Below are 18,099 nucleotides of genomic sequence, written 5' to 3'. Positions count from 1 at the left end.
AGTTCCTGTGCTGTGCCCCAAGCTCGCTCGGGCCCTGCTGGAAAGGGACCTGAGGTACCTCCATCCCCTTGGGCAGTGCATGGGAGAAAACAACAAACTTCTCAGGAGGGGGGAACAAACTTTCAGCTGCAAACTTTAGAGAGTGAGGTACTCGGGAAATCATAAAGCTGCATGCAATTAGAGGAAATCACTTCACTAAGCACTGACTGAGCCAACTCATCCAACCCATCCAACTTCAAGCTATCCAGATTTTGAAAACTGGAAGTCAGGAGAAGCGAGAGAGGGACAGAGATCCACAGTCAGCCTTGGATCCAGCGCCATCGCAGCTGCTGTGAGCTCCAGGGCCGTGGCACATGTCAGTGTCACACCCGTGTCACAGCCTCACCTGCTCTGCTCCCTCTCCCAGCTGGGGTTTTTGGGGTGCCAGGGGCTTGGCAGCCACTTTGGGGCTGGAGCAGAGGCTGCAGTGGCTGGGCTGGGGCAGTGACCGCCCCACACAGGCAGAACTTGCTCTGCCCCCAGACACACCCTGGAGATGTCTGGGGCTGTTCATCATTTCTCTGCTCTCCAGCGCTGAGGCAACGCACTCTGGCTACAGCTCTGAGCTCGTGCCCATGGCAAGCAGCCCTGGCAATGGGGCTCCATGGAGCTGCTCTCAGGAACACCCCAAGAGTTGGGGAGTGCCCCAAAAGCGCCTCAGAAATGTGAGATACCCCAAAATGTCTTCAGGAATGTGGAATATCCAAAACTCGCTGAATAAGTCGCACCCTCTTTTTTCATCATCCCCAAACTTTGGCTGTCTCATTGCAGATCCAACCCCACCTCCCCAATCCCAAGGCCAATCCATCCCACTCCTGCTGGACATCAAAATGCCTTCCCAAGCCTGATTTCCCCCATTTCACACCTCCCAAACTCCATCACATCCATCCCGCCCCACCCAATGCCCATCTCACCCCTCCTGATCTGCATCCCACTTCACCTAATCCCCTTCCAACCCCATTCCACCTGATGCCTTCAGAAGGCTGACCTAGAACAGAGGCTGGACAGAGTTAAGAATAAAGTTTATTAAAAGGCCTTAAAGGATACACCTTGGGCAGTACAAGAACCTGTACTTGTAGCCAGGGCTACACCCAGGATGGACCAAAAATGGTCACAAAAATGGACGACTCATCACAAGGTCTCACATTTTTAGAAGTTTAGGTCCATCTGGATATTGCAATCTGTTCACTGTCCAATGACAGCTTCAGATGATGAAGTCCCATCCTTCTTGTTTTCTCTCTTCAGCCCACCCTTGTTTATGATTTTGGGCCTGAAACTTCTAACAACTGTTCTTGGTATCAAGCTAGAAAAGGAATTGTTTTGTCTACCTACTCTGTGAAGAGAGCTCTGTGACACTTAACATGAAGTTCAAAACTACAAACCTAGGCAGTGCAGAACATGAAAGATATGAAAGCTAAAATTTAAGGCAACACACCCTGAGAGGCTGTGGAATTGAATAATTTTGGTGGGATTGAGTAGATTTCAGTGGCACTGAGTGGTTTTGAGGTGACAGATCGAACTCTCTCATCTCCTTGGGTGCCAAGAAATGGAGACAACTCCACCAAATAACCCCACAACCCCTGAATATTCCCAAGTATCTCCCAGATTCCCTTGAAGCATTAGTAAATGTGAGGTTTTAGATGCCTTTGATGAATTTGTAGACATTTATTGCAATTTTGTCTGTTTTAAAGAGATGAAGATGAATCAAAAGATAGAACCAAATCAAAACGACCACCAGCCCAGTGTGTTCCCAACACAGATCACTGGGAACGTGGGTCATCAGGGCTCTGCCCAACGTGGGTCCTCTGATGGGGGATGGAGCTGGGGCAGCACACGAAGCTCTTCCTGCACTGGGGGCACTCACAGGGCTTCCCTTACCGGTGCCTCTGTTGGTGTCTGGCCAAGTTAGATCTCTGGCTGAAGCTCTTCCCACACTGGGGACACTCGTAGGGCCTCTCCCCAGTGTGGATGCGCCGGTGGGTGATGAGGGTGGAGTTGTGCTTGAAGCCCTTCCTGCAGTCGGGGCAGTGGAAGGGCCTCTCATCCATGTGAATCCGCTGGTGCCTGAGGAGATGGGAGCTGGCCTGAAACCTCTTCACACACTCAGGACACTCATAGGGCCTCTCCCCAGTGTGGATCATCTGATGGATGATCAGCTGGGACCTCTGGCTGAAGGTCATCCCACATTCCCCACACTCATAGGGACGTTCCCTAGTGTGGATCCTCTGGTGGATGGTCAGGTAGGAGCTGTTTCTGAAGCTCTTCCCACATTCCCCACACTCATAGGGTCTCTCCCCAGTGTGGATGCGCCGGTGCCTGATGAGGGTGCAGTTGTGCTTGAAGCCCTCCCCACAGTCGGGGCAGCAGAAGGGCCTCTCATCCGTGTGAATCCGCTGGTGCTGGAGGAGATGGGAGCTGGTCTGAAACCTCTTCCCACACTCAGGACACTCGTAGGGCCTCTCCCCAGTGTGGATGCGCTGGTGGATGATGAGTTGAGAGCTCCAGCTGAAGCCCTTCCCACATTCCCCACACTCGTAGGCCCATTCCCCAGTGTGGATCATCTGGTGGCAGATCAGTTTGGTGCTTGAGCTGAAGCTCTTCCCACACTCCAAGCACTTGTAGGGCTTCTCCCCATCCTGAAGCCGCTCATGGACCACCAGCTCAGAGCCCTGCCTGGATCTCCGGCCGCCTTCCCGGCACAGGGTGGGTCTTTCCTCCTCAGAGCACCCTGGGATGGGTTTGGAGCCCCTCCTCCTGCGGGATCTTTGGGGATTTTCCTCCCCATTGGATTCCTGCACCGTGGAGCTGCTCAAATCAGCCTCTTCCATGAGGTTCTGCCGTGGGGATTTGTCCTCCCTGGTCTCCATCCTCAGCTCCTTGTCTGGGGGAGGAAGGACAAGGAGAGGATGGGATTTGCCTCCGTGCCAGAGGGAAGGGCAAGGAGATCCCCCCAGTGCGTCCCCGGCAGGACGGCGTCGGCAGCGGGGTTGTCCTGCAGCCGGGGGCCAGGCTGGGCTGGGAGATGGAGCAGGAGAGAGGGCGAAAGGGGCACTGACTTCCTCCTCACCTGCCTCGGTGTCCTGGGACATCTTCCTCTTCCTCACAGCCTCCTTCTCCATCCAGCCAAGGTTTGGGAATGGGAAATCCTGGTTTGGGGAGAAATACAATTCATGAGCACATTGGGTTAGGGAGTTTGTTCTGCCCAAGTCCATCTCTAGAACTCACCAGCCATCCATAAAAACATCCCAAACACCAAAATTCAGCCCTGAAAATGCCTCCCAGGATTTCCCCATCTCTGGTCTCTCCCTTTTGGTGTTCAGGGGTTCCCCCCGTCCCAGTTCCTGGGGGTCACACTTGTACTGGGGTTCCTCTGTCTGCTCAGTCCCTGCCCTCCCCAGGCTGCTGGGAGTGCCAGGAATCTGAAAAGTTCCCCCCATTTCCATCTCCTCATTTACAGGTAATGGGGCTTTTTGGATTCCCATGGTCCCTTTTCCCCTCATTCTCTGCTTAGGGGTGCAGGTAGTCCAAGGAGTCCCCCCTGCCCCTCTCCAGGCTGTTGAGGGTCCCGTGAATTGTGGTGCTCCCCCTCTCTGGGCTCCCCACTTTGGGGTCCTGGGGGACAGGACCTTCTCCTCCAGGCTGCCTCTGAGAGCAGCCGCCACCAGGACCCCCCAATGTCCCCCCAGGGGGTATTCTGCACTCAGCTTTGGAGTTCTTCATTCTCCAATCATCCCCCCTAAAAACCCAACCCAGGGACCCCCCAGGGTATCTGGGCCAAACTCCCCCTCCCTGGTCACCTCTGGGATGGGGGGTGATGATCTCACAGGTGGGGGCTGTGAATTCAGGGAATGTTGGACCTTGTGGTTCCTTCTCCTTTCCCTGATCCTCCTTTGTCCCTCCTCCTTCTCCTGCTCCTCCTCTCTAACCCCACCTCCTTCTCCTACTTCCATCCCTCCTCTTCCATCCCTCCTCCTCCTCCTCCCCCAGGAGCAGTGACACCCTCGGTGCCCCGTTCCCAAACCCCTCACAGCCCACGGCAGGAGCGGGGATGGAGCCGGGACAGGTCGGGATGGGCAGCGCGGGGCTCTCCGCTGCTCCCACCCGCTGGGGACGGGGGGAACCCGGCCCGGGGAAAAGGAGAGGGAAACTGGGAAAATTGGGGGCTGCAGATCCAACCTGGGGCTGGCTGGGGACCCTGGCTGGGGACTGCCAGCCCTTGGGGCTCCTCTGGGGAGATGTGGGAGGGGGGAACACAGAGAGGGCTGGGGGATCCCAGGAGTGGCAGCACTGGCAGGGACTGGTTTGGACTGGGGTAACTGGAACCCTACTGGGGCAACTGGGAATCCTTGGGAATGAGCACAAGCATGCTGAGGGCACATGGGATATACTGGGAATGTCTGTGACCATCCTGGGGAAATTGAAATCACGCTGGGAACAACGGGAACCATGCTGGGGACAACTGGGAACAACTGGGATTGACTGGGTCTGCACCGGGGGCAACTGGGCATGACTGGAACCATGCTGGGAGGGTCTGGGATCATCTGGGGAGGGACTGCAACTATACTGGGATTAAACTGGGTGCAACTGGGATCACACAGAGAGGAACAGGGAGTGACTGGAACCATGCTGAGGTCCTACTGGGATCACAGTGGGAGCAGCTGGGCCATGCTGGGCAAGACTGGGACCATACTGGCAGCAACTGGGACTGCACTCAGGGTGACTGGGAGTGGCTGGGAGCAACTGGGATCAGCCTGGAAACACCTGAGGAGTGATTGAGAGCAACTGGGATAGACTGGGAGAAACTGAAACCACAGTGCAGGTAAATGGGAGCAACTGGAACCACACTGGATAATCCTGGGAGCAGCTGTGCCCATGCTGGGTCATACTGGGATCCTACTGGAACAAGCTGGGATCATACTGGGAGTGACTGCAAAGGGGCTGGCTGGGACTGGAACTGTGCTGGAGGTGACTGGGAGCAACTGGGCCCATCCTGGGAGTGACAGGGAGTCACTCTGGCCATGACTGGAACCATACTGGGAGTATCTGGGAGTGACTGGAACCATACTGGGGGTGGCTGGTACAACAGCTCATACTGGGAGTGGCTGAGATTGTAGTGGGAGTGACTGGGATCATCCTGGAAGTGACTGGAACCACACTGGGAGTGACAATGGCTCCTACAGGGATAGCACTGGGAACCACTGGGATTACAGTGGGTGTGAATGGAACCCGACTGGGGGTTACTGGGAGCTACTGGGCCCATGCTGGGAGGAAAATGTGGACACATTGGGAGCAACTGGGATCAACTGGAAGGTACTGGAACCATGCTGAGGGGACTGAGACCACAGCTGGGATCATACTTGGAGTAAGTGGGAGTAACTGGGAAAGAATGGGATCATTCTGAGGTAACCAGAACCTTGCTGAGGGCAGCTGGGATATACTGGGAGTGTCTGTGACCACACTGGGAACAGCTGGAACCACACTGGGGGCAACTGGGAGTGAGTGGAACCATGCTGAGATGGACTGGGACTATTCCAGGGACAACTGGGATCATACTGGTAGGAACTGGGAAGAATTACAACTATTCTGGGATCACACTCAACTGGGATCATACTGGGATCCCAGTGGGAGCAGCTGGGTCCCTGCTGGCTGAGACTGGGATCCCACTGAGGGTGACTGGAATCATACTGGGATTGACTGGGAGTGGCTGGGAACAACTGGAATCATGCTGAGAGCAACTGGGAGGAGCTGGGAATGACTGGGAGCGTGCTGGGGCTGACTGGGATATACTGGGAGAGACAGGGAGTCCCAGGGATCACACTGGAGGCTACTGGGGTCACACTGGCACTGCCAGGGAGCAACTGGGGGCCACTGGCCTCATCCTGGGAGTGACTGGGATCAGACTGGGAGTTACTGGGATGATACTGGGAGTGGGAAAGAAACTGGAAAATTGGGGAAAAATGGAAAAAAAACCAGGATAAATTCAAGGAAAATGGAAGGGAAAATTCAGGGAAAAAGAAAAATATCAAGGTGAAATCAAAAAAATTAAGGAAAAATCAGGAAAAAATTGGGAAAAATTTGGGAAAAACAGGGGAAAATTTGACAAAAAATTGGGGAAAACCAGGAAAAATTTGGGAAAAAAAAGAGGAAACTGAAGAAAAAATTGTGAAAAATCAAGGAAAAAAAACAGGAAAAGAAAGTGCAAAAAAGTGGGAAAAATCAGAAAAAAAAAATCAGGAAAAAATGGGGAAAAATCAGGAAAAAATAGGAAAATAAGGAAAAATCTGGAAAACACAGGAAAAATATAGGAAAAATATGGGGAAAACCAGGAATAAAACTGGGAAATAACTGGGAAAGGTCAGGAAAAAATCAAGAAAACAAAGAGGAATAAAATCTAGGAAAAAATGGGAAATAATTAAAAAAAATTGGAAAAAAACCAGGAAAAAGCAGGGAAATTTGAGAAGAAATTGGGAGAACGCTAGGAAAAATTTGAGAAAAGAAGAGGGAAATATCAGGGAAAAGAAGGAAAAAATGGGAAAAGCATGAAAAAAATTGGGGAAAATTTGATAAAAATAAGGGAAAATATCAGGAAAAGAAAGACAAAAATCCCTGGGAAAAAAATCAGGAAAAAATTTGGAAAAATCAAAGAACAAACAGAAATACTTGAGAAAAATGTTGGAAAAAATCAGAAAAAAATTGTGAAAAAAGAAGAAAAATCAAAGGAAATAAGGGAAAAAATCTGGAAAAAAAATCATAAAAAAGCAATGAAAAAGAATCAGGAAAAAACTGGGAAAACCAGAAAAATTTGGGAAAGGTAAAGGGAAAAATCAGGGGGAAAAATGGGCAAAAAACCGGGAAAAATGGGCAAAAATCAAGGAAAATTTTGAGAAAAGATTGGGAAAAAACTGAAAAAAAATCAGGAAAAGAAAGAGAAAATATCAGGAAAAAAAATCAGGAAAAATCAGGAAAAAAATTTGGAAAATTGAGAAGTGAGAGGAAAGAAACCTAAAAAAATCAGGAAAAATCAGTAAAAAAACTAGAAAATACAGGGAAATAATCAGGGAAAAACTGTAAAAAATTGGGGACTAACCAGGAAACAATTGGGAAAAGATGAGGGAAAATCAGGAAAAAATGGGGGAAAAAATAGGGAAAAAATGGGTAAAAATGAGGAAAAGAAAGAGGAAGAAGACTGGGAAAAATTTGGGAAAAATTAAGGAAAAAATCAGGGAAAAAATGAGGAAAAGAGAACGGGGAAAAAAACCCCACAGATAAATGGGAAAAAACTGGGAAAAAGCCAGGAAATATTTAGAAAAAAAAAGGCAAAAGTCAGGAAAAATTAGGAAAAAATGGGGGGAAATTGGGACAAATCAGAGGGAAAAATCAGGAAAAAAATGGGAAAAAAATTTGAAAAAAATTATGAAAAATGAGAGCAAGATCAGGAAAAGAAAAAGCAAATGAAAACTGGAAAAATCAGAAAAAATAATGAAAAAAATTGTGGGAAAATCAGGGAAAAATCTGGGAAAAATCAGGGGAAAAAACAGAAAATGAGGGAAAAATTTAAGAAAAAGTAGGGGAAAAATCCAGAAAAATTTGGGAAAAGAAGAGGGAAAAATCAGGGGAAATCAGGAAAAAATCAGGAAAATTTGAGAAAGAACTGGAAAAAAAACCAGGAAAAAAATTGGGAAAAAAAGAGGGGAAAATCAGGAAAAATGGGAAAAAAACGAAAGAAAAAATTGGGAAAAAATTGGGAAAATATTAGGAAAATATTGGGAAAAATCGGGGGAAAAGTGAGGAATATAAAGAGGAAAATAATCTGGAAAAATCAGGAAAAACCAGGAAAAAAGGGGACAAAAACTGGGAAAAAAATGGGAAAAATCAGGAAAAAACCAGGATGGAATCCAACTATCCCATTTTTCCATGGAATTTTGGGAATTGCCTGCCTGGGAGTTTGTGGAAGAATTTCCAGACCTGGCAATCCGGGGACTAGGGAAAAATGGAATTGCGGATGAGCTGCTCCAGGTTTTTTGGAAGACTGATGGCTTGGTCCTCTTCCAGCTTCCAGAATATTGGGATGAATCCCACACCTCCTTCTGGCTGGAAATCATGGAAAAATCATGGAAAAATCATGGAAAAATCATGGGAAAGCTGTGATTTAAATTCATGGAATTTTGCCACCAAAGCACCTTTTTTCCCACCAAAATTTCTATTTTTTTTTCCCCAAATTTCAATTTTTGGGATAATTAAATGGGGAAGATAGGGAGAAATCGAGAAAAATAGGATAGAAATGGAGGAAGAACGTGGAAAAGTCGGGGGAAACTACAAAAATATGGGGGAAAAACTGAGAAAAATGACAGGAAAAATGGAGCAAAAATGGGGGAAAATGGAGCCAAAATTAGGGAAAAAAATTGGAAAAAAATAGGAAAAAATTGGGGAAAAAATGGGATGGAAATGGAGGAAAAATTGGGAAAAATAGGAGAAAGAAATGGAAAAAAATTGGGATAAAATTGTGGAAAAATGAGATAAAATCAGGATAAAAATGGGGAAAATAATGGGGAAAACTGGGGTATAAATAGGAATAAAAATGGTAAAAATGTTGCAAGAATGGGAGAAAAATGGAAGAGAATGGGGAAAATAGGAGAGAACATGGGGAAAAAAGGAGCAAAAATATGGTAAAATGGGGAAATGGGGAAAAAACAGATTAAAAATGGAAAAAAATGGGCAAAATAGGAAAACCTGTGGAATAATTTGAGTAGAAATGGAGTAAAAATAGGGAAAAAATCACAAAAATAGTAAAAATAGGGAAAAAATGAGGAAAAATGAGATTAAAAAGGGAGAAATGGAGGGGAAAAGGAAAAAAATGGGGAAAAAATGGGGAAAAATAAAAAAATAGGATAAAAATTGGGAAAATAATTATGAAAATGGGATAAAATTAGAAAAAATAGAGCAAAAATGGGATAAAAATGTGGAAAATGGGATAAAATGGAGACAAATTGTAGTCTAATAGGGAATGACTTATATAAGGGAATAGCTTATCGTGGGGCATAGAGGAAACTGGAGCCACACGGGGTGAGCAACTGGGCAATGCTGGGAGCAGCCACTGCCGGCACCGGGAGCCCCGGACCCCTTTCCCGGCCATGCCGGACCCGCATCCCCCCGGCCCCTTTGCCGGGGCTCTGCCGCCACCGCCACCGGGACCCCCCAAAAACACCTCCCGGGGACCCCCGGGGTGCCCCCGAGGGGCATCTGCGGCTCGGCTCTGGAGCCATGCCATCCCCAAACATCCCCCCCAAAAACCCCAAAGCCAGGGAGCCCCGGGGTATTTGGGGCGAGCTCCCCCTCCCCGGGCACCTGCGGGATGGGGGGCGATGGTCCCGAAGGAGCTGCAGATGCAGAGAGCGGGGAGCGCAGGTGGAGCCTCCTCTGCCTGCTCCAGCTCTTCCTCCTGCTGCTCCTCCTCTTCCTCCTCCTCTGTCCCTCCTCTTCCTCCTCCTCTGTCCCTCCTCTGTCCCTGGGCGTGGTTCGGAGCCCTCGGGTGAGCGGGGCCGGGCCGGGACACGATGGGAAAGGGCTGGGTCCCCCCCAAACCGAGCTGGGGGCAGCGGAGCTTTGGGGGAACAATGGGAACGGGGCGGGACAGGGGAACAGGGGGAGGTGGGAGCACTGAGGGTCCCCCAGTTCACCCCAGGAGCCCCAAGCCCCGTCCCAGCCCCCCCAGTTCCCCCCGCAGCCCCGGCTGAGGGGGGCTCAGCCCAGGAGCCGCCGTCGTTCGGGGCTCCCCCGAGTGCAGGAACGGGAGAGTTCCCGGCTCGGGGAGGCCCCAGCACAGGAGGGGATCTTGTCCCTCTTCCAGGGCCTTTCAGGGTCTTCAGGCCCCTCTCAAGAGGAGTTTTTCTCTTTTTCAGGTTTTTTGGGGGGGATCCCACCACTACAGGGGTGTTTTTTCCTCCCCATTTTAGGGTGTTTGTGCGGCCGCAGCCCCACAAGCCCCTTTTGAGGGGGGATCATGACGGCTTTAAGTGACATTTTTAGGGGTGTCCGCACCCCCAGCCCCTGTAGGGGATGTTTTGTCCCCCAGGGTGGATTTTGGGGGTTCTCTCTACCATGGCCGCTTTAAGGGCCCCCGGTGTTGTCGGGTCCCACTGTAACTCCTCTTAAAAGGGCAACACCGCTCCCGTTGGTTCCGGCAGTGGAGCCCGGGAGGGGTTGGGGGTCCCGGGAGGGGTTGGGGGTACCTGGGTGATGCCGATGGTGTCCATGGGGATCCCATGCTCAGTATAAACCTTCATGAGGGGTTCCTGGGGGTTTTCAGAAGTTCTGGGTGTTTTTGGGGCCACGGTGGTTTTTTGGGAGTTCTCAAGAGGGTTTACAGGGGTCCTGATGGGAGAATTTGGGCGATCCCAGCGATGAAATTGGGGATCTCAAGGCTGTTTTGGGGAACCTGCTGGTAATGGACATGGGGACCCCATGACAGGTATGAACCTTCTCAATGTCTCTATGGGGTTTTGCGGTTTTGGGGAGTTTTTGGAGCATCCAGGGCTGTGTTTGGGATCAGGGGAGGTTGGGGTGTCCCGGGGGGTTTGGGGGTTCTCGGCAGGTTTGGGGGTACCTGGGCAATGCGGGTGGCAGTGCTGGGGACCCCGTGCCGGGTTTGAACCTTCTCACAGCGCACGGGCAGCGTCAGCGTGTTCAGGGAGATCCTGGGGGGCCCGGGGGGTCACCCCAAATCCCAGGGACCCCAAATGCTGAGGGACCCCCCAAACTGCCCTCACCGCTGGATCTGCTGCAGGCAGGGGGGCACCAGCACTCGGCCCCCACCCTCCACCATCACAGGGGGGCTGTGGAAGAAATCTGGGGGTGCACGGACAGGTCGGGTGGGACCCCCAAAGTCCTGGGGGAGGGGACACGGGGGGACTTCCAGGAATTCCCATTATGGGGGAAAGAAGAGGGACCAGGAAGAGTTTGGGGGGCTGGGTGGGTAATGGGAGGGACCCCCAGAAGTCTTGTGGGTGGTGGGGAGGGCAAAAAACAGGGTGACCCCCAGGATGGGTTTGGGGGGGAACCGGATTGGAGCTCCCATGGCAATGGGATGGGGAGATCTGCCCATGGAATTCCATGGGAATGACATGGCAGTGAGATCCGTCTACAGAATTCCCATGGGAATTGGACAGCAGCGGGATCCATCTGTGGAGGTCTCACGGGAATGGGATGTCTGAGATCCATCCATGGAATTTCCATGGGAATTCCCAGGTTCCCAGATTTTGCCCTCACAAATCCCACATTCGGATTCCCATATTCCCATGGGAATTCTGCCCTCCCCACCTTTACACTCCAGCACCTCCTGCCCATATCTGACATATTTCCGGAGACATTCCCTGCAGCTGTGAGCCAGGGAATTTGTTAATCCCTCAGCCTGGATCTCAGGGATCCCCGTGGCGGTGCCACAGTTGCCATCGCAGCCCCACAGATCCCCCAGCCCCGGCTCCCCCCGCTCAGCCCCGCTCTGGCTGTGCCGCTGCTGCAGCATCTGCAGCTCCCCGCTGCCCCCGTGCCGGTGCCGCTCCTTGTGCCGGCCCTGGCTATCCCAATATCCCAGCCCTGGCTATCCCAATATCCCAGCCCTGGCTATCCCAATATCCCAGCCCTGGCTATCCCAATATCCCAGCCCTGGCTATCCCAATATCCCAGCCCTGGCTATCCCAATATCCCAGCTCTGGCTATCCCAATATCCCAGCCCTGGCTATCCCAATATCCCAGCTCTGGCTATCCCAATATCCCAGCCCTGGCTATCCCAATATCCCAGCCCTGGCTATCCCAATATCCCAGCTCTGGCTATCCCAATATCCCAGCCCTGGCTATCCCAGTATCCCAGCCCTGGCTATCCCAAGATCCCAGCCCTGGCTATCCCAAGATCCCAGCCCTGGCTATCCCAAGATCCCGGCTCGGCTCCGCCCGGCCCCGCTCGCTGCGGCGGCGCTGGAAGGGGATCCCAGCCAGGGACCCCATGGACATGGACTGCGGGAAGCCCGGGCCGGGCTCCGACAGCGCCGCGTGCAGGGAACGCAGGGAGAGGAGAACTGGGGGGACATTTGGAGGTTTGGGATCGGGGGGGTCACGGCTGAAGGAAAGGGGGAACGGGGAGAGCCGGGAAGGGCATTTGGGGATGCCAGGAGTGACAAGAGGGGAGGCTAGGGCTGGCTAGATGTGGCATGGCTGGAGTTCAGGGCGTTCCTGTACCCAGGAAAGGGAGCTCCAAGGGTCCCCGCTGTCCCCATTGCCAGGACAGGGCAGGGAAAGCCGGGATGGCTGGGAATAGGGGTCCCGGGTGTCCTGAGTGCTGAGGAAAGGAGGGGCTGGCTGCTGGGAGAGGCAGGAATAGGGGTCCGGGGGGTAAATGGGTCAAGGAGAAGGGGGCTCTGGGGGCTGCGGGAGGCGGGATGGCCGGGAAAGGGGTGCAGGCGTTCCTGGTGCCGGATAAGGGGGTGCAGGGTGGGACGCACGGCCGGGAATGGGGGTTCGGTGGGATGGCGGCGCCCAGGAATGGGGGTTTAGGGGCCCCTCGGCGCTCCGGAATGGGCGATCAAAGAGTCCCGGTGCAGGGGTCCCCCTCACCTCTCGCCGCCCCCCGGGAGCGCCCCCGGCCCCAGCGCTGGAGCCATCGCGCTACTCCGCTGCGGCCCCGCCCACAGCCCCGGCCCCGCCCCCAGAGCCGCCTCCGGCCCCGCCATTGGCGCCGCTCTTTGCTGCCCGCCAGTGGCAGCCCGAGGCTGCAGTGACGTCACCGGTCGCCGGGCAGATCCCGGCGGCGCAGGGCGGCCAAGGCGGAAGCGAAAGTGCCCGAGGGAGCGCGGGGGGAGGGGACGGGGCAATTCCAGGGAATTCCCCTGGATCCCCTCCCGGGATCCCCCGGGACCCTCCTCGGCCGCGCACTGCGGGACCCCCGGGACAAACTGGGCTGAACTCCCGGGCCCTGCGCACAAACTCTGCCTGCAACCCGCCGGCTTCGGCCCAAAGCGGGGGAAGCCCCGGCATCCGCGGATCCCATTTTTCCTGCGGCTGCGGCTCCCCAGCCCCGGCGGAGCAGGAGCGGGCGCTGGGAGCCCGAGCCCCGATTCCCAATCTCCTTCTCTCTCTCTGCTGCTCTCTCCCTCTCCTCTGGGTGATCAGAAATGCCAGAGCGGCTGGAGAGCCCCGTGCCCAGCTCGGCTTTCCCTGGAAAGGGAGGCCTGGGGGTGCGGTGCCCCGGGATGGCCGGGAATGGGGCTCCGGGGGTCCCCGGGCTGACGGAACCGGGGGATCCAGGGGCTGCCAGGGGAGGATCCCCGGGAAAGGGGGTGCAGGGCGCTGTTGGTGCAGGAGAAGGGGGTGCAGGGGATCCTGGAGCTGGGGAAGGAGATGCGGGGGGGTCCCAGGGCCCAGGAATGGGGATCCAAGCGGGTCTGGAAAAGGCTGAGCAGGAAATCCAGGAGTGCAGACCTAATTCACATCAGAGACACAGAAATCCCGGTGCAACCAAACACTAAGGCCTCCACAACTTGGAAACAATGAACACTAAACCAATGGATTTCTATGGGTTCAGACTGAATAAAGTTTAGGAAACATCTAGTAAAACTCACATGTCATGGAATGATTTTCTCTGCACATGCAGACTGTGTGTGGTTGAAATGATTCTGTTCAGAATCAAGTCATGCCTTATTTCTCTGGAGACATTGTTGGAGAGTTTTTGCTTTTCAGTTTCAGTGAATGGATTACACCATTAGAAGAATTTTTCGTAATAATTCTACTTTTCTGTTGTCAGTTCTGCTTGGGCCAGGGGTGTGAGAATCAGTTTTTGGTCAGAAGAGAAGAAAAAGAAAATACTTGATTTCTTTCTAATTTTTGTTTTTATGTTTGTGCGTGGCTCTTAGTGATGACAAAATTATGGTATGGGTTTTTCCATGTTCACCTTTAAGCTGCATTTTGAAAACCAGAAGACCTTGAAATGCGGCCCTTTAAAAGGTAAATAGTTAATAGAAAATTGTATTAAAAAAAAAAAGAAAAGAAAATTGTAAGGCGGGGGGGGGGGGGGGGGGGGGGGGGCGGTGGGCTCCATGTGAGTCATCCCATGGCTGCCCTGGAAGAGAAGCTTCATTCCAGGCAGCCAGGACAGGAGCTTTAGAAATGCAAATTAACACCCCTGGGCCAAAGCATGGACAATGTACCAGGGTGTTCCTGCCTGGGGGAGGATTTGGCCTGAATTCCTCTGCCCCTCACCCCAAGCTCTGCCTGGGGGCACAGATGGAATTTGCACAGCTAAAGGCAGAGCCCATAGTGAGGATATCTGACTGACACAGAAATTGGTTAAGCTGCAAAGGAAAACTGCAAATGGACAATGTTGTGAAAATTTCACTATAAAAAATGGGGGAGAATCATCCCACTCCCCACCTCAACTTGTGCTCTCACTTTCTATGTTATATAGGGTGAATTAGAGCACTGGGGTTTTTTTGCTACCCCAAGGGAAATCAGTTGGGAATCCAAGTACGTGCTGATTTAATTAGAGAAAAGCCCAAAATTGATGCAGCCCTGGCTGGAGGGAGCACCAAAAAATGGGGAAAATACGAACAGCCACCAGAACAAATCCTGCAACACCATGGGCCAGCCCCGGGGAACCCTAATGAATTCATATCAGGAGCCAGAGAACTAATTTATCATTTCCATGATATAATTAGATTACAGGATGTCCTCAAAATAATACCAACCAGACAGCTCCAGTTCCTGACTTTCTTCACAATCAATCCACCCAGATGAGGAATACAACATTTCACCATGGGATAGAGTCACATTATCTTTTAGCAGAAAAAGGAGGCAGAGTTTGTGGAAAATTAAATGACTCAAACTGCTGCTGGCAAATAGATCACAAAGGAAAAGTGGAGAAACAGATAACAAAAGATATAAGAAAAGAGCTCATGTACTGGTCCAAATGTGGAAAGGATGGGCATGGGCAACATTTCTGTGGTTCCCTGGCAGACCATGGGTTAAACAAATGCAGTTTCTCCTCTTATGTTCTACAGCAACTCTCATCTTTTCACCATGCAGGACACCTTGCTGAGTGCAGCTCATTCAGCAGCTGAGCAAGGGGATGCAGGGGGCAGCCAGGCCTCCTGAGCCACAAACGGCTACAAAAGGACAGAGAATGAGGGCACTGAGAGCAATCCCAAAATCAAAGAACACCCAGGAAGAAAAAACAGAGCCAATGAGTGAATCTGCTTGCAGATAGGGCCAGGGACTTGCACATAAGGAAGCAATGGGAAAAAGCCTCAGTTTCAGAAAATGTTACCAATTGACAAGGACCGCTGCTCTGACAAAGTCCCGCTAAATTCCTGAACTTCCAGAAGAACAAAGACTTTACAGAGCCATCAATATCGGATGTTCTACAAAAGTGGTGGGTACATATTAACCGGGACATGCAGGAGGCAGATGGGGAAGTCTGAACCTTCCAAGCACCTCCGCCAGTGGGGAAAGGGACAGGGACACGCGGCCGGGAAAATCAGGACAAAAACGAGGCCGCGTCCTCCAGCAGCTGGAGAGAGCGCACGGCAAATGCCCCACGGCCTCTCCCTTTGGGCAGCAATAAAGTCACTCTCACACCGCTCCTCGGGCTTCTTTGGCCACACAAACCTCTGGCGCCGGGAATTTTCCCGCCCAGCCCCGGGCACAGCGCAGCCACCTCCGGGCTACCGACACGAACCGGGACGAGCCAGCGCTGCTCCGGCACCGGCTCCTGCCCGAGGCCCCAGCGGGAAGGAGACCGCGGGCAGCCGCTCCCGCAGCGCCCTCACGCCAGGGCCAACACGGGCCGGCCACGGCACAAGCCACCCGCCACAGCCCCCTCCCGCCCCCTCCCGGGCCCGCAGCGAGCCCCGAGCCCCCGCAGAACCGAGCGCGGCTCCCACCTGCGATGGCTGGGGCCGCCTCCGAGCTCCGCCGCCGCCTCACCGGGCTCCGGCCGCTGCCGCCGCTGCCGGGCCCGCACAGACGCTCCGGCAATGGCGGCTCGCCTGCCCCACGGCCGCCCTTGGGGGCGCCAGCGGGGCCGGGCTTGTCCCTGCTCTGCCCAATCAGCGCGCGCCGGAGCCACGAGTGACAGCAAAAGCAGCCAATCGCAGCCAGCGGCGGGCTCTGCACACGGCACAGCCCCGCCCCGCGCTCTCAGGGCCCGCCCCGGGCTGTGTGAGGGGAAGGGCGGAGATGAGGAACAGGCCTGGAACGGGCCCGGCCCGAGCCGCCATTGAGCTCCCAACACAAACAAAGTTCTCCGCAGCTCCCGGCCCGCCTTTCCCTGCCCTGGGTGTTCGGTGGCTCCGGCTCAGCGGGAAGCCCTGGAGCCTCACTTCTCCCAGCTCTAATTAGGTGCCTCAGTGCATCGCTCGGATTTCCCCCAAAAAGGGAAAACTGCCCCAAATCCCTGTGGATGAGTGGGGGAGGAGAGAGATTTCTGGCAGAAAATTCCAAAAACTCAGTGAAGGATTGTGAGAAGTAAATTAATACCCCTAAAACCAGCTTCCCCCCACCCCTCCCTCCTCCCAGCTGTACCTCCTCCCCCGGCACTGCAGGTGCGGTGAATTAAAGGGCCAGGAGACCTTCTGCTCCCATTAACAAGCCTTTATTAGAGAGAACTGGGCCTAGAGGTGGGGCCTCGGGGTGCGCGCCGCCGCTGCTCCCTGTGGTCGATGTCGAGGATCACACAGGCCTGTCGTCATCCACTGTCAGCAGGACCAGAGCCTCTATCCTCGCCAGGATCACCCAGAGACTCTGTCTTAGGCTCAAAGGTCTAGGGGTGTCTTCCCTCTCAAGTCCTGCCCAGGTCATGGCAACCAGCTTGCCGGACTGGGATTGGCACACCCTGTCTCCCCAGGTCCCCGCTGCCTCCACAGTGGGGTCCTCCAGATGTTCCCTGAGCGTGGCTCGTTGTCCAGGGCTGTCTTTGCTCCCAGGTGGTAATATGATTTTAATATGCACCCATGTGCAAGTCTTTATGGGAAATGGGGAAGTTCATCCTGGGCAGCAGCGGCTAAATTGCCTGACGGGTTGGAAGAGAATAAGGGATGGGGATACAAATGCAAGGATAAAACAAGTACGAACTTCTTAACAGTGAACCCTTTTGGGACTTACAACACCAAAACCCCTTATCCAGGGACCTAAACTGGGATTGGAACAGGAACATATAATTTGAACATTGGGATTTTTATTTATAACAATATCCCCCCTCTTTTAATTTGACCAGGCATCAGCCTGCGTCAACTTGCTGTTTCAGGCTCCTGGTAGTGAAACTTGTTTAGTCTTTGGTATTGGTCATATACCCTTTTTGCTTCTTTCCGCTCTGAACTTTCTAACATTAGGATCTTAGTTTTTCCCTTCTCTTGGGTTATTTCTAACGAGTTGTAGATCGTCCTGCTAGACTCTATTACTGAGGTAATCATTCTGATCATAGATGGGATGACACAGGAAAGAAATAACAGTCCTGCTAGTCCCGCTATACCAATGAATGCCACCTTTTCCCACCAGCCCTTAAAGGACCAGAAACTATCCCACCAATCAGTATTCAGGATTGGCATCCATTCTTGGTTCCCTACATAGGAGATTTTTCTGATCTCTTTAGAAATGTTCCAGATTACTTCACTTTTATCATCTATTTCTAGGCAGCATTCAGAGGTGTTGAACTTCCCACAGATTTCCCCCTCATCAGCGAGAAGGTAATCTACTGCTAGTCGGAGTTGGTACACCAGGTACATCAGGTCTGGGAGAGGTGGTCACTTATATGATCAAGAGCCAGGGCTGTTTTGTTCCATGTTATTTCAATTACAGCTTGGAGCCTGATTATTCTGTTTAACATGTATATTGGGGTCCTATATCCCCAGGACCCATCCTGGGCCCACGTCGCTGGCCCATAAGTTCTTATTATTTCCTCCAGGGTCCAGACTGTTCCTTTCCAATTCTGGGTCCCTCCTGTGCTTATTACACTCCTCTTCTTCCTTTTTAGCGGCCTCTTTAGGTTGTCATATAGTGGTACTCCAAGCTCTGAGCCAG

General features: G+C 52.7%; 1 protein-coding gene across 1 annotated transcript; it reads right to left on the bottom strand.

Moving 5' to 3' along the window:
• Positions 1-1,046: 1,046 nt before the first annotated feature.
• On the bottom strand, positions 1,047-11,486 carry LOC147647180 (uncharacterized). Its single transcript, XM_086872571.1, has 4 exons — positions 9,385-11,486; positions 7,977-8,130; positions 3,107-3,185; positions 1,047-2,920 (listed from the first exon to the last, which is right to left on the bottom strand). Exons 3-4 carry the CDS (start codon positions 3,156-3,158, stop codon positions 1,914-1,916), a joined length of 1,059 nt encoding a protein of 352 aa, XP_086728697.1. The 5' UTR covers positions 3,159-3,185; positions 7,977-8,130; positions 9,385-11,486; the 3' UTR covers positions 1,047-1,913.
• Between the last annotated feature and the right edge of the window lie 6,613 nt (positions 11,487-18,099).

This window comes from Cyanistes caeruleus, unplaced genomic scaffold (genome assembly GCF_971803275.1).
Source record: "Cyanistes caeruleus unplaced genomic scaffold, bCyaCae1.hap1.1 HAP1_SCAFFOLD_65, whole genome shotgun sequence".
Lineage (NCBI taxonomy): Eukaryota > Metazoa > Chordata > Aves > Passeriformes > Paridae > Cyanistes > Cyanistes caeruleus.
The sequence above is the reverse complement of the archived record's forward strand: the minus strand, read 5'-3'. Positions and strand labels throughout refer to the sequence as shown.

What these genes read in the sequence shown, in the direction of transcription:
- LOC147647180 (XM_086872571.1), bottom strand. Translation starts at nt 3,158, where the DNA reads ATGGAGAAGGAGGCTGTGAGGAAGAGGAAGATGTCCCAGGACACCGAG. An exon ending in GTCCCAGGACACCGAGGCAG is followed by an intron (nt 2,921 to 3,106) that starts GTGAGGAGGAAG and finishes TTCCTCCCCCAG; the next exon opens with ACAAGGAGCTGAGGATGGAG.